Source organism: Hoplias malabaricus, chromosome 3, assembly GCF_029633855.1.
Source record: "Hoplias malabaricus isolate fHopMal1 chromosome 3, fHopMal1.hap1, whole genome shotgun sequence".
Lineage (NCBI taxonomy): Eukaryota > Metazoa > Chordata > Actinopteri > Characiformes > Erythrinidae > Hoplias > Hoplias malabaricus.
The window spans coordinates 72,528,405-72,544,728 of record NC_089802.1 but is presented as its reverse complement, the minus strand read 5'-3'; the positions used below and the strand labels follow the sequence as shown (position 1 = coordinate 72,544,728).

At 44.1% G+C, this 16,324-nt stretch overlaps 2 protein-coding genes across 5 annotated transcripts in view; one reads left to right on the top strand and one right to left on the bottom strand.

Moving 5' to 3' along the window:
• The window catches only part of dnah9l (dynein, axonemal, heavy polypeptide 9 like), an 83,994-nt gene that overhangs the window by 11,360 nt on the left and 56,310 nt on the right, over window positions 1-16,324 (bottom strand). Inside the window, exon 25 of one of the 3 annotated variants that reach the window (XM_066663715.1) lies at window positions 1,788-1,920. The exons of 1 other annotated variant lie outside the window; for it this stretch is intronic. The gene's annotated coding sequence lies outside the window, so the exon portion shown is untranslated. Of the gene's footprint in view, window positions 1-1,787; window positions 1,921-14,222; window positions 14,360-16,324 lie in introns of those variants that run through there. One more of the 3 variants, XM_066663713.1, reaches the window with a different exon arrangement.
• kcnh7 (potassium channel, voltage gated eag related subfamily H, member 7) overlaps window positions 1-16,324 on the top strand; it is a 55,686-nt gene that overhangs the window by 28,074 nt on the left and 11,288 nt on the right. The window contains exons 4-10 of one of the 2 annotated variants that reach the window (XR_010801864.1): window positions 3,827-4,294; window positions 5,587-5,607; window positions 7,744-7,958; window positions 11,617-12,042; window positions 12,206-12,605; window positions 14,188-14,626; window positions 15,685-15,763. Coding sequence is in view for 1 of the 2 variants with exons in the window: in XM_066663718.1 (XP_066519815.1) it covers window positions 3,827-4,294; window positions 5,587-5,607; window positions 7,744-7,958; window positions 11,617-12,042; window positions 12,206-12,605; window positions 14,188-14,387; window positions 15,685-15,937 (1,983 nt within the window). In the remaining variant the exon portion in view is untranslated. Of the gene's footprint in view, window positions 1-3,826; window positions 4,295-5,586; window positions 5,608-7,743; window positions 7,959-11,616; window positions 12,043-12,205; window positions 12,606-14,187; window positions 14,627-15,684; window positions 15,938-16,324 lie in introns of those variants that run through there. The other variant, XM_066663718.1, reaches the window with a different exon arrangement.

The window sequence follows — 16,324 nt, the reverse complement described above, 5'->3', positions numbered from 1 at the left end:
CCAGAAATGTTCCAGGATCATTCTTAGAGAGCAGAATTGAAATATCCACATGTCCGTTCTCTAAAGGGATTTCAGATACTGTCAGTGATGCATCACTCTGTGGTCTGATGAGAAATACTGAGGGAAGATCCCCCCAAAACAGTGACTTGTCCTGTGGGAGGTAAAGGGTTTCAGATGAAGTCAGGGTATAAATAGCCCAATTTGGCCAATGAATTAATGAATGCTGGCGTGGAGAAGCACCAGGGGTCAGAGCAGTGATGAGGGAGAAATAGTGTGAGAGATGGATGACAGACAAATACAGAGATCAGACACTAGAGAAAATTTGATTTAAAAAGCTATTAATCTGAGAAGTACGAGTTGCTAAAAAAAAACCTAATATTTGACTAAGAGCAAATAACATTATTACAATAAGTGTGATATTTTCCGTGTCTGCTGTTGATTTAACAAATCCATATGATCAAGGAGAAACAAACTTCAAAATAGCTCTCAACACATCAAATAAATACTTTTTATTACTATATCTGTATTTATGTATTTATATATTCATTCGTTTATTTATTGTCTGTAACCACTTATCCAGTTCAGGGTCGCGGTGGGTCTGGAGCCTACCCGGAATCACTGGGGCCAAGGCGACGCACATTCACGCACACACTCACACCTAGGCACACTTTTTTTTCTTAGTTGACAATCCTCCTACCAATGTGTGTTTTTGGACCGGAGCACCCGGAGGAAACCCACGCAAATACAGGGAGAACACACCACACTCCTCACAGACAGTCACCCGGAGGAAACCCACGCAAACACAGGGAGAACACACCACACTCCTCACAGACAGTCACCCGGAGGAAACCCACGCAGACACAGGGAGAACACACCACACTCCTCACAGACAGTCACCCGGAGGAAACCCTCGCAAACACAAGGAGAACACACCACACTCCTCACAGACAGTCACGCGGAGGAAACCCATGCAGACACAGGGAGAACACACCACACTCTTCACAGACTGTCACCCAGAGGAAACCCACGCAGACACAGGGAGAACACACCACACTCCTCACAGACAGTCACCCGGAGGAAACCCACGCAGACACAGGGAGAACACACCACACTCCTCACAGACAGTCACGCGGAGGAAACCCATGCAGACACAGGGAGAACACACCACACTCTTCACAGACTGTCACCCAGAGGAAACCCACGCAGACACAGAAAGAACACACCACACTCCTCACAGACAGTCACCCTGAGCGGGACTTGAACCCACAACCTCCAGGCCCCTGGAGCTGTGTGACTGCGACACCACCGTGCCGCCCTCTGTATTTATTGTAATTATATAAAAATTTTAAGATTTCTTTCACAGTTAATCTATTTTCATTCTTGTTTGTTAAAACAATCTAACTTCTGACCATAAATATTTGCTGTTTGATTGACAACCTTTGGTGCATATTATAGGAATGTTTAGTACCAGCCTTGTATCTCTATTTTTAGGAGTTTAAACATCCAGTAAACACAGTGAGTTTGTGTTTGTGGTGGATACATTTAACATTAAACCTCACAATGTACTCCACAAGAGAAATAAATCCAGCGTGTATTCGCGAGGATATATATTCAAGGCTGGGGACGAGATTACGACCGTAGGCAAGAGATTTCAATTCAGGAAACAGTTACAGCAGCGAACTACATCCCTAAAGGGACGAAAATTAAACCAGGCATACAGAACTACGTGAGTGGGAGTCTCTGAAATATCGTTTTTAGATGCAGTACACAAACCATCGTTTTTCTCACCCAGACAATCCTCCAAGACTAATCAAGGACCTGATTGAAACCTCACTGGGCTGTAGATGATTTGGCTCACATCACTCCACGGCTGATAGGAGAGCGCAGATAATGAGATGAGTCTGGAGACCTGGGGATGTGCTGGAGAGAGAGAGAGAGAGAGAACAGGGAAAGGAGGATTGCATTTTGACTTTGATGAGAGAGACAGGAGACAGAATGTTTCGTTTTGGATTGGTCTCATCATGTCTCCTTTCTGCATCTTATTGATGCTGACGCCCCAGTTTTTCCCCATCAAAGATATTTCCGTCTGACATCTGAGAACGTCCTGTTAAAAATTCATCCTGTCCTTACACTGCATTGCTGCAGAGATTTTCTGCAGTCTGCCCGAACACGGCAGCCTCTGTGGCAGCTTCTGTCAATCAGACGTAATCCACAACACTTACTTTCTTTTACTTTAGTTTCCAGCAAATTATAGAGTGACCAGGGATTTGCTGTAATGATTTATTGAACTGGTATTTGGTTGACCTTGGTTGTTGTAAGGCCTAATATTTATAATATTAGAATAGATTGATGCCATGTGACTGTAAGAGATCTTATTACCATGTTTGGTCATAGGTCTATCAATCTGAGAATGGTAACATGGGCACTAACACAAGCATGGACACCGCAGTGCAGCAGACTGTAAATCTCTGACCACAGAGTGACCTAAAACCTGGTGGAGTTCATTCATTTTCGAAGCTTTTGCAGGTGAAAAACAATCAATAAATCAATTGTGGCAGCCACAGGAGTGTAAAAAACTGTCCAGTCATTTCCTTGTGACCCAGTGGCCTGTGTTGCCTATCCACCTACCTCCCAACTTGCCCACTTTCTGCAGTCTGCATATGTATGTACCACACACCACATAGGCAGAGAAAGTAACATTGATATCTACAACAGCTTGCACTGCTAAATAAAGAAGGAAATGTTTTCTCTCATGGACTCCTCCAGCTGTAGTCAGGCAGTGCACATGTGGCTTTGGAAGAACGGCTGAAGGTGGTGAGTGGAATTTTCCAAAACTAGCTTACGCTTGCTGGTTTATATAAAATAACCTAATAATCCAGATCAGTGTTGAGGAATTTTTCAGTGCATCGTGAAGTCTCAGATTTCACCACTATTTTCACTATTCACTATTTTCATAAGGTTTCTCATAAAAAATTAGCTCAAAATCTCCCACAGAGTCCACAAATACCACTGGAGGAAATATTTACATTATTCAGATGTTGAATATAAAATCACAGTGACTGTCCAGTTTGGGTACAGTGTCCATTATTCCATTTATATCCACCATTTAATTCATGATAAAGGGTTAATTGATTCGATATTCCTACAATATATTTATTTAATTTTAAGCTATTAATTCATTCTGGGTGCGGCACGGTGGTGCAGCAGGTAGTGTCACAGTCACACAGCTCCAGGGACCTGGAGGGTGTGGGTTCGATTCCAGCTCTGGGTGACTGTCTGTGAGGAGTTGGTGTGTTCTCCCTGTGTCTGCGTGGGTTTCCTCCAGGTGACTGTCTGTGAGGAGTTTGGTGTGTTCTCCCTGTGTCCGCGTGGGTTTCCTCCGGGTGACTGTCTGTGAGGAGTGTGGTGTGTTCTCCCTGTGTCTGCGTGGGTTTCCTCCGGGTGACTGTCTGTGAGGAGTGTGGTGTGTTCTCCCTGTGTCTGCGTGGGTTTCCTCCAGGTGCTCCAGTTTCCTCCCACAGTCCAAAAACACACGTTGGTAGGTGGATTGGTGACTCAAAAGTGTCCTTAGATGTGAGTGAATGTGTGAGTGCGTGTGTTGCCCTGTGAAGGACTGGCGCCCCCTCCAGGGTGTATTCCCGCCTTGCGCCCAATGATTCCAGGTAGGCTCTGGACCCACCATGACCCTGAACTGGATAAGGGTTACAGATAATGAATGAATGAATGAATATTATATGATATACCTGTTAAACAGTGTTTATACACTCACATGTATAACTATATAACAGTGTACTATTTCTCTCTCTCTCTCTCTTCACTCCACCAGGGAAAGGTCGTTTTTTCCGTTTTCGACTCCCTATTCCGTTGAACATGCTGGGCGTGAGTAAACAGTCTCTCCCTCAGGAGGATCCGGATGAGGTGACTGTCCACTCGCCCGAGCGGATTGAACCACGCTCCTCCTGCTCTTCATCCCTCTCCCTCTCCCTCTCTCCACACGAGCTCCGCCCACCCACCAACGACAGCTGTAGCCCCTCCTACGCCAACGACACCAGGGCTCTGATTGGCCAGAGCCTACTGGGCTCGTCCTCGCCCGTCTCCGGGCCCCAGGACCACTCTTCTCCTCGAGGGCCTTGGGAGAGGGCAGGCCCCCGTGGCTCTGTGGGCACTCGCTCCGCGTCAGGAGGACAGTCCCGCGGCAGCGTGTGTACACTGCGCAGGGCCTCGTCCACCCATGACCTCGAGGGCTTCAGCGCACATGTGGAGAGAGCGTACCGGGATCGACACGCTAGTGAAGGTATCAGTAGTGCACAAGCAGATGTGGAAGCATCACTGTCTCAATGGATTGATGAGCTATATATAGTACACTGTGTGCTGCTCTAACTGTACACACACCTTCTGGTTGTTTCTTACCTGTCTGTTACAGTAGGCGGATCTTTAAGGCATATGTCTCTTAATAGAGCTGGGAAATATAGCCCGAAACCTCAACAATATATACGTTTTTTATGTTTCTGCACTCAATGTCCATTATATTAGCTCCACTTTGTATACATATGCACTTTGTAGGTCTGCAATGTCTGACTGTAGTCCATATGTTGCTCTGCATACTTGGCTAGCCCACTTCCACCACCCACAGAGCACATTTGATTTGGCTGCAATGACACTGACATTGTGGTGGTGTGATCGTGTGTGTTTTGCTTGTATCAGTGGATCAGACACAGCAGGGCTGCTGGAGTTTTTAAACCCTCTGTCCACTCTGTTAGACACGTCTACCCCTTGTAAATGTAAAGTCAGCTCATCTGCTGCTGCACAGTTTGTGTTGGTCGTCCTCTAGTCCAGCAATGGACACAGGACACTGTCGGCTGGATGTCTGTGGTTGGTGGAGAATTCTCAGTCCAGCAGTGACAATGACGGCTTTAAAAACTCGAGCGGCACTGCTGTGTCTGATCCACTCCCACTGACACGCACAAACAGACCAACACCACCACGTCAGAGTCACTGCAGCGCAGTCCTGCTCTGTGGTGATCTGGGAGGGGTCCTGAACTTTGAAAAAACAGGGTGAAGGGGCTAACAGAGCAACAGATGGACCACAATGTGTAACAGTAGAACTAGAAAGTGCACTTACATAATCAGTGAAGGTGACTTATTGTTGGTGTATATCATGATATATATTTTACATATTGTAATCATATGATACATTTTAACGGGAGCCAGTTTGAAGTCTGAATAATACCCTGAAACAAAAGCAAAAATGAAAGCAATAAGTAGAGTCTAATTGTTGTATTTTATTAAATCAAATGTTCCACAGAACAACTAGATTCATCTTTTCATATCCTTCAGTGTTCCTACCGCTATTCAGACAAAAATTAATTACAAAATAATAATACAAGAACACACTTTGTTATAAGACCTACCCGTGTTGCTGCGTAATATTACACTGAAGATAATTAAAGCAATCATAAATCTAATGCCGATATCTTTACAGAACCCGTATAAGCCTCATTCACAACCTGCACAGCCTTTCAACTGTTTACATTCCTTCCTCCTCTCTCTTTCTGCCTTTCCAATACTCTCCTTCCGCTGTCTCAGATAATGGTCGTAACATTAAAGGTACCCAAAGCAAGTCAGTGGTAACAAGCACGTGCCTGCTTGCCTGCCTGCTGGAAGCATGCCAAGGCAAATAACGAATGCTGGTTATGAAAAGTGATGCACTGCTGGAATAAGCGGAATGCTGTTTTTTAAGACCACCTATAGCTCGCAGCATCACTGAAAGCACATGACACATCTGCCTGGATATGTGTGTGCGTGTATGTCTGTGGGTGCTGGTGTGTTAGTGTGTGTGTGTGTGTGCGAGGGAAAGCCTGTTTCTTTTTTGTGTGACTGCCCTGAAAAAAGTGATGCTGAATATGTACATGATTTGGATGTGTTCGTCATTTCTACATGAATAAAATATGTTACATCAACACGGAAGATGCCTTGATCTCCTACTGGGTTTCAACATCAGGCTGATTCTGGGTCATTATTATTTTATTCATGTGGTATTGATACACATTGGAGTCAGAGCCAGTGCACGATTCTTGATTAAATGTGAGTGACTGTTTATTTTTCCTCAGATTTTAAAACATAGTTCTGGGTTTTTCTGATTTCTTTAACGTATGGGATTTGGAGAGTAAAATATATTCATATAAACGCTTACAGAAAAATAAAAACGGCTATTACAATAATGTAAACAGATGTATAAAATTGATTAGTAAATAAACGTTTAAATAAATAGATTTTTTTTATTTGCTGCAGGTAGTGTCGCAGTCACACAGCTCCAGGGACCTGGAGGTTGTGGGTTCGATTCCCGCTCCGGGTGACTGTCTGTGAGGAGTGTGGTGTGTTCTCCCTGTGTCTGCATGGGTTTCCTCCGGGTGACTGTCTGTGAGGAGTGTGGTGTGTTCTCCCCGTGTCCGCGTGGGTTTCCTCCGGGTGCTCCGGTTTCCTCCCACAGTCCAAAAACACACGTTGGTAGGTGGATTGGCGACTCAAAAGTGTCCGTAGGTGTGAGTGTGTGTTGCCCTGTGAAGGACTGGCGCCCCCTCCAGGGTGTATTCCCGCCTTGCGCCCAATGATTCCAGGTAGGCTCTGGACCCACCGCGACCCTGAACTGGATAAGCGCTTACAGATAATGAATGAATGAATGAATGAATGTTTCACCTGTGGTGTGACCCTTAAATCACCCCTAACACATAATAATGACCCTTGAATAATACTGAAATTATCACTGAATTGAGTATAAATGAACATAAATATCAACAGCGTAAATGAGACTAATGACCTTTTTTACATGAGTCACATCGAATGCGAGAGCTGTAGCCAGTGCAGTCTAGACTCGTTTAACATACTGTTTTGGATGTAAACTATCCCTACTACTGTGTGAAGATCTGAGATCATGGTTTAACTACAGTTTTGGTGCAGCCCTAACGAGAGTGTGTTGTTTTTTTATGTCTGTGTATTCCACTACAACATGGGTGAAGCTGCATGTTTAATACTTCACCTAAAATCCAGTTCTTCTATTTCCTGTGTGCTGACATCTGAATGAGCGTTTGCAGCTACATCTCTCTCTCTCTCTCTCTTACTGTTGTTCCCTCTGGATTCATGTTAAACCATCTCCTGCTGAATGATATTTTTATCATGAGGCGCCAACCGTTTCTAAAAGCTCTCAGGCAGCTTTATAGGGCCTGGTTGTGCATTTTATGCTGCAATACAGTCTCTCATTTCAGGTGATTGTGGTTATTTCTGGACCGTGTTAAGGTTCAGAGTGAACTCATCTTTTACAATTGTCCACTCTGTTGTGTCCGAGATGCTAAACTGATCTCCAGGATGATCTCTCCAAATCTGAAATACTCTTTAATTCCCTCCCCCTTTCTCTTCTGCTGTTTCTAATGGGCTAGTGTCACGCTCTTGGATGGCTGGGGGTATGGCTTGAGCTTTTTCCTACTTGTCAGTGTTTCAGCATGCCTATTGTTGTGCCTTTTGTTGCTTTTGTTCATTTAAATCCTGTTTTTACCTGAGTAAGAGTAAGCTTGCATTGTGCAGGTGTCTTTTGTTCATGTGAGTGCTGTATTTCGGGTTCTAAAATGTGACCTGGAACTTTAAGACTGAGAGCTGAAAGTTGCTAGGTCATTCTTCATAGAAGAGAGTGAGAAAGCATTAGCTGATATGTGTGTGTGTGTGTGTGTGTGTGTGTGTATCCTCCTCCAGGGCCATTTAACCAGATCAAATGCAGTCTCCTGGGCTCCACCTCCGACTCAAACCTCACCAAATACAGCACCATCAACAAGATCCCCCTCATCACACTTAATTTTTCCGAGACGAACAACGAGAAACGCCCTCCCTCGCCCTCCTCCTCTGAGAAAACCATCATCGCACCAAAAGTCAAAGATCGTACGCACAATGTCACAGAGAAAGTCACACAGGTGAGTTATGAAGTCTGCCAGCATCCTGGCCATTCTATTTCACAGTACGCAGAATAAGCTACAAGTAACAGAAGAAGTGCACTTAAAATTGTGGAGTTGCATGTTGTGTACAGTTATCAAACATACTTATAAAAAGGCTGAGAAAGGTAGCTGTAAGCGATGACCGATGATATTCATTGCACACAGTTCGGCCACCACTGACCCTTAAAATACAATCCTACAGGCTTTGTGTATAGCCTCAACCTGCAGAATGGGCTCCATTAGCCACGTACCCCATCTCCAGCTATGAGACACCACAAGGGAAGCTGTGGGCAGTTAATAATAGACAGTCAAGATGCTGTCAGCATTTTTTTTTCCAGTGGATGCTGCTAAATCCACACATTGCTGACATGTCTTCAGGTTAAGAGTCAAGAGCAATAAATAAACCGTTAGACACACACACATACACACCTTCCATCTCTTATCCAGTCCCCCACCCACCCAACCTCTCTGCTGTATTTGTTTGTTTGCCACTGTAGTAGTGTTGCCTGTAACTAAGCAGATGGTATGTATCACACACAGATGGCTGGTTTCATGTCTTCGACTCTTAGTGTTTTTTTTTTATCAAAGTTAAAGTGTTGGACGCTCATTAAAAAACACCTTGGCATACTAAGCATAGAGGCAGCCTACACGCACAACCTCTGTGGGGAACGTGATTCTCTCTCTTCTGTATGACAACATTCGAGCCTCCATGTTTTACTCCCTGGACTGTTTGCAATTCAGTCATCTCAGCCAATCACAGCTTGTCCTTTTTTTAAACAAATTTTTTTCACATTTTTTTAATGTTCCTACCTTCTACAAGCTTCTACAAACTCTTTAAAACACATCTGTAGTGAGAATGTTAGAGGAAATCGATTATATGAAATGATTCATTAAGAAAAATTAAATAGCACCTGACGCCTTTTATGATTTCATTCTTAAAGTTTAAAAAGTCACCATTCCTATCATAGTCTTTGACAATTATCTTTGACTAATTAGATTAATTGTGGCTGAGAATTCTGAATAAATGTCTGTATTTCCTCCTCAGCATCTACAGTTTTACACTGACTAGCTCCAGTGTTAGCTTTAGCATTAGCCCACCACTTCCCCCTGGGGATTCCCTGACGCCATCTTAAGGGTTGTTCCGTTTCTGTATGAACTGAAGTGTTTTAAATGAGTCCTCTGAGGGGCGAGGGAACGAGTCAACACTGGTCTTCTCTTCAGAGGCAGGACTTGTTCAGAACACATTGCAATGTGACACCATTTCCATTGCAATGGTGGACAAAGCAGTTTGTAAGTGTAAGCCAAAACCAAAAAGGGTGCATGTTTGTGTTTGTTCCTGAGAGCGAGTGTGTTCTGTTTGAACAACACCCTGCTCCTTGCGCCCTCTTCTTCGTGTACTATGAGTGGCCACTTGTGTAATGTAAGTACCACGCACTGGGCTAGTGGTCAGCGGATGTGGGTGAGGGCAAGTGAAAATCAGATTTGAAAACTTCTTCCATGAAGCACTTTCATAAAGATGTATTAAACCATGGAATTTAAAATAAATTTAACAATAACAAATAAATCACTCTGTAATTTGATTTGAATTATTTCACATTAATAGTTCACTAGGGCGGCACGGTGGCGCAGCAGGTAGTGTCGTAGTCACACAGCTCTAGGAACCTGGAGGTTGTGGGTTCAATTCCCGCTCCGGGTGACTGTCTGTGAGGAGTTGGTGTGTTCTCTCTGTGTCCGTGTGGGTTTCCTCCGGGTGCTCTGGTTTCCTCCCACAGTCCAAAAAACACACGTTGGTAGGTGGATTGGTGACTCAAAAGTATCCGTAGGTGTGTGTGTGTGTGTCTGTGTTGCCCTGTGAAGGACTGGCGCCCCCTCCAGGGTGTATTCCCGCCTTGCGCCCAATGATTCCATGTAGGCTCTTGACCACCGCGACCCTGAACTGGATAAGGGTTACAGTTGCAATTTGTTGAAACATGTGAAGTGTATGCCACAAATGTAAAGTTGAACCTGTTGATAAAGTATTTGAATCAAGTGTTACACAGCAAATCTTTCTTTGTTTATAAATATTTAAGTAGAATATTTGAATAGAAAGTAATTATTTTGACGTTTATTGAACTAAGAGACAGGTTTTGTGTAAATTACCCCACAAATTCAGTTTGGTTTGGAATGCTACCTTGTTTCTTTGAAACATCTTCATTAGTGAGCTGTAAAGACAGCCTCAGTTTACTCAAGAGTTTGCAAAGATTTGATGTGGGATTTTCATTGATGTTGATGTGTGATCATTTGTAATGTAAGAGTCATTAGAGGCAGCATCTGCAGACCACTGCGTACAAGCCGAGTAACGATGAAGCTTGGAAAAAGATGTACACCCACATGCATGCATATATACAACACATTCAAAGTCTTTCAATTATGGCTTTAAATGTGTGATAAATTATTAAATCACAATCATTAAGCATTCATTTATTCACAGCAAAAACACCACTATAATGCCACTGTGTCGAGAGACACACTTCAGCCCTACCCACGCACACACACTCTTACCCCCTAAATTTCCTAAGTGATAAAAGACATAAACAGATCTATATATAGGTCTTTGGTTTATTAAGACGCTACTATTTTGGTAACAGAGCTGCGTTTCATAAAACTGAACATTTGATAAGAAACAGCTGAGACAATAAAAGAGCCTTTGATCAGGTTGGAAAAGGAAGGCGGTCATAACACGTGAGGTCATGTACATAATTAGATGCCACACCCACCCATTTGTACTTCATCATAAGGAGGAATCTATTTAAGGCATGACCTTTGACCTCTTTACGGCAAAAGCCTGCAGATTATTCCAAGAGGGACACCGAGAGAAGGGATGAGAGGATGTTTCTATTCCTGACAGTTTCCTCCTGCTTTCTGTGACAGTAATTGCCATGCCTTCAGAGGCTCTGTCTGTCTCTCCTCTTTCTCTCCCTCGCTCTCACATCTCCTTTCTGTTCTCCCTCCATCTGTCTTTTCCTCTCACTCTCTAGCTGAGGGGAGAACAGCTACGGAAATTATCTCTGTGACATTGGGACTGTCCTAAAGTATCCTCTCCAACACACTATTCTTTCAGTGCCCTACACAAGACAGCTCTCCGTCAGCCTTAGCCAAGGTGTTTGGGCAGTATCAGGGCTCACAGTCAAGAAAAACAGAGCATTTACAAATGTCCGCCAACTCTAGTCTCATCCGGGTCTGCTTGGTATATCAGGAGCTTTGCCAAATAGAACAGATGGAGATACATTTAGATGTAGTAGTGAATGGTGCAAGGAATAATAATTCTCTTTCATTAAGAGATAAAGATAATAAAAAACAGCAATGTAAAACCTAAATAATTTTTATTATAACACAATGCAAACTTAAATTATTAATTTATATTATGGCCCTTTCCCACTCCAGCAGGTGACAGGAATCTGGGTGATATTGCGGCTTAATCTGAGACGCATCACATATTTCCATGCTGTACTTCATGTTCCAGTGGCTGCATAATTCTTGTCTTCGTGTTGCATCTTCTTCACGGTTGCCATGGTTGCCACGGCACCATTATTGCAGTTGATTGGGCGTTGCGTGGAGGTGTCGCTATGATACCACTCATCCCTTTTCTCTGCCTCAGGTGTTGTCGCTAGGCGCAGACGTTCTTCCGGAGTACAAGCTCCAGACGCCACGCATCGACAAGTTCACCATCCTGCACTACAGCCCCTTCAAGGCAGTGTGGGATTGGCTGATCCTGCTGCTGGTCATTTACACGGCCATCTTCACGCCCTACAGCGCCGCCTTCTTACTCAATGACCAAGAGGAAAAGAAGAGGCACGAGTGCGGCTACTCCTGCAGCCCTCTCAATGTAGTGGACCTGATTGTGGACATCATGTTCATTGTGGACATTCTAATCAACTTCCGCACAACTTACGTCAACGCCAACGAGGAGGTGGTCAGTCACCCAGCTAAAATCGCAATACACTATTTCAAAGGCTGGTTCCTCATAGACATGGTGGCAGCCATTCCCTTTGACCTTCTCATATTCGGATCGGGTTCAGAGGAGGTGAGAGATGTTTGTGTAATTGTGTTGGAATTTTTTGGGTGTGGAAAATCTTTTACTCACACATTGCTGTAAGAAAGTTAACATAGCACTTTGTAGAGATATGAATTTACATGTTTATGCCAAACTATATGGATATTTTCTCTCCTCTGGTTCTCCCTTATAGACCACAACTCTGATTGGTCTGTTGAAAACAGCTCGGCTTCTGCGATTGGTCCGTGTAGCACGCAAACTGGACCGTTACTCAGAGTACGGCGCTGCGGTGCTCATGCTTCTCATGTGTATCTTTGCTCTGATTGCTCATTGGTTGGCCTGTATCTGGTATGCCATTGGCAACGTAGAGAAGCCCTATTTGGAGCACACCATTGGCTGGCTGGACAACCTGGGTATGTCCATCGGGAAGCAGTACAACTTCAGTGACCCCTCCTCCGGTCCGTCAATCAAAGACAAATATGTGACAGCGCTCTATTTTACGTTCAGCAGTCTGACGAGCGTGGGCTTTGGAAACGTCTCACCAAACACCAACTCTGAGAAGATTTTTTCCATCTGTGTCATGCTCATAGGATGTGAGTAGCACCCATCACCAACTCTGAATATTACACCTGAACTTAATAAAAACCTACGGTATTGTGCAAAAGTTTTAGGCACCCTACTTTTTTGAGTACAAATTCTGTTATAGATATTCAGCACAAAAACATTTAAGATTTACTTTACCAATATAGGGCGGTACAGTGGCGCAGCAGGTAGTGTCGCAGTCACACAGCTCCAGGGGCCTGGAGGTTGTGGGTTAGATTCCCGCTCCAGGTGACTGTCTGTGAGGCGTGTGGTGTGTTCTTCCTGTGTCTGCGTGGGTTTCCTCCGGGTGACTGTCTGTGAGGAGTGTGGTGTGTTCTTCCTGTGTCTGCATGGGTTTCCTCCGGGTGACTGTCTGTGAGGAGTGTGGTGTGTTCTTCCTGTGTCTGCATGGGTTTCCACCGGGTGACTGTCTGTGAGGCGTGTGGTGTGTTCTTCCTGTGTCTGCGTGGGTTTCCTCCGGGTGACTGTCTGTGAGGAGTGTGGTGTGTTCTTCCTGTGTCTGCATGGGTTTCCTCCGGGTGACTGTCTGTGAGGAGTGTGGTGTGTTCTCCCTGTGTCTGCGTGGGTTTCCTCCAGGTGACTGTCTGTGAGGAGTGTGGTGTGTTCTCCCTGTGTCCGCGTGGGTTTCCTCCAGGTGACTGTCTGTGAGGAGTGTGGTGTGTTCTCCCTGTGTCTGCGTGGGTTTCCTCCAGGTGACTGTCTGTGAGGAGTGTGGTGTGTTCTCCCTGTGTCTGCGTGGGTTTCCTCCAGGTGACTGTCTGTGAGGAGTGTGGTGTGTTTCCCTGTGTCCGCGTGGGTTTCCTCCGGGTGACTGTGAAGAGTGTGGTGTGTTCTCCCTGTGTCCGCGTGGGTTTCCTCCGGGGACTCCGGTTTACTCCCACAGTCAAAAAAAAAACACATGTTGGTAGGTGGATTGGCGACTCAAAAGTGTCTGTGTGTGTGAGTGAATGTGTGAGTGTGTGTGTAGCCCTGTGAAGGACTGTATTCCTGCCTTGTGCCCAATGATTCCAGGTAGGCTCTGGACCCACCACAACCCTGAACTGGATAAGCACTTACAGATAAATGAATGTATGAATTTACCAATATAATAATAATAATGTTACCAAAAAAATAATCGTATGTATGTAAAGAAAGCAACTTATTAAAAAAGAATAAAAAATAATAATAATAATTTAATGTGACAATCCAACTTCTTAAAAGAACTGTGGCAGATTATAAAACTGTGTAAACTGTACCTAGGACTAATATTTAAGAAAAAAAAAATTCACATATAATACTGACTTTCTTTAGTTTATTAATGTTTAATTAATTCCATTATTTTTGAAGTCATCTTTACTTTCCAACATTTTTTGCATGTGCCTAAAACTTTTGCACAGCACCGTATACATACAGCAATTTAACATTTTCACAATCTCCAAAGGTATTGCAAAGGATACGTTCCTCACAGTGGATCTAAGTAAAGTGTTAAACGTGGGAAGTCCAGAGATGGAGATTGTTAGAAAGCTTCCAAAATAAAAGTTCCAGAAATCCTACAAAAAAATCCTGATCCTTTCTCTTGATCTCATGTCCCAGCGCTGATGTACGCCAGCATCTTTGGGAATGTGTCGGCCATCATCCAGCGTCTGTACTCAGGAACAGCACGCTACCACCTGCAGATGCTCCGGGTCAAGGAGTTCATCCGCTTCCACCAGATCCCCAACCCGCTCAGGCAGAGGCTGGAGGAGTACTTCCAACACGCATGGACCTACACAAACGGCATCGACATGAACATGGTATATGAGCGAGAGAGAGCGTGTGCGCGAGAGGGTGTGCGTGTATTCACATACTTATATTTATTGGTTCTCAGTTCCTTTTTATCCCTTCTAAATCTAGATCACTCTTGGCATGAGTCATATACCTTCCACAGCGTTTCTGCTATTAATAAATTCTGAGGATGTCACAGTATTTATTGCTTTGAGCTGATCAGTGTCTGTCTTTCTTTTGTCTGCTTCACTGGGATTTCAATTCTCTGGTAAGAACAGGAGGTACAAATAATTGTTTGCTTGCTGCACATCAACCAAGACTAGCTTTGGTTCAGTGATCTTTCACACTCTTAATTTTTATTGTGTTGTTAGATATTATGTAGTATATATTAGACTTAACCCTGCATAATATCTAATATTCACACACGTTGTGTTTAATGTGTTTAGATATGGCATGATTTCTGCACACTGTTAGAAGCAGGGCCAGTTAACAGAACCTAAGGGAGTATCTTAAAGCAGATGCTTCATTAAGAGGGCTGGTTGGAGTGGGCATTGAGGCTGGCATGGTGCCATTTGCACTGCCACTAGTGAGCTTGCTGCCGACACCTGCACTTGCCAAATGATGTTAACCCTTTCCTTTCCAAATCTCCTCTGTCTTGCTCAAACTGTAAAAGAGTCCTACAGGCCCCTTCAACAAATATGTATCGTTTGTTGTAAACACATATGCGATACATCAGATTAATATCACTGCCTACTTCCTGTTAGCCCTAGCAGTGACTGTGTGTGTGTGTGTGTGTGTTAGGCCAGTTTGCTGTGTTGCTGAATGTATATTGTAAGCTCTGGTTTACAGGTAAGTCAAGGTATTTATTCTCAACTCTGACACACTGTGAGTAACACACGTTATAAAAGTCAATAATGGTCTAATACCCATGCTCTTACTAAGCAGAGTCTTTAAGGAAATTGTTCACCACCCATAATTCCAATATGAAATCCGTCATTCTATGAGATCTCAACAGTTACGCAAAAAGAACTTGGTACAGACAAGAGACAAGTTTTGAAAACCAAAGGACAACACAAATGGCAAAGGTGCTGTGTCTCTCACTCCCTTCATCTCTGATTCAAGTCTTTCAACTAGAAACAAATGAAAACCAAGCCTTATATTCATTTACAAGTCCAGAAAATCCATCTTTGAAGAGTGAAGGGTGTGTAGCTTGTGCTGTGCATTGAAGCGGCTGAAGCAGGTGCATGCTGAGCGTGGCCTTCCTTTCAGAACATTTGCATTAATTGCCCTCTCTCCTCCACATTGGATCTCTCCATCTTTTTGCAGGTGCTGAAGGGATTCCCCGAGTGTCTGCAAGCTGATATCTGTCTGCACCTCAATCAGTCTTTGCTCCAGAGCTGCAAGGCTTTCCAGGGGGCCAGCAAAGGGTGTTTACGGGCTTTGGCCATGCGCTTTAAGACGACTCATGCACCGCCAGGCGATACCTTAGTGCACTGTGGGGATGTGCTCACAGCCCTCTACTTCCTGGCCCGTGGATCTATAGAGATCCTGAAGGATGACATAGTAGTAGCCATTCTGGGTGAGTTTCTTCTACAGTACAGGGACAAAAGTGTGTAACTTGTGAAAAGAGTTTGATGGGAAGGCTTTAATGTTGGAACATTTCTGTGGGGATTTGATGGCATTCAAACAGATACTGATGCTAGATGTAAAGCTCATCCCAAGTAGGGGTGGGCGATATGGACCTAAAATAATCACGATATTTCAGGGTATTTTGGTGATAACGATAGTCTTGGCGATATGAAAAAATAGTGAAAATAATTGTATTCATTCAACACACTCATTCATTCATTCATTATCTGTAAGCGCTTATCCATTTCAGGGTCACGGTGGGTCCAGAGCCCACCTAGAATCATTGGGGCGCAAGGTGGGAATACACCCTGGAGGGGGCGCCAGTCCTTCACAGGGC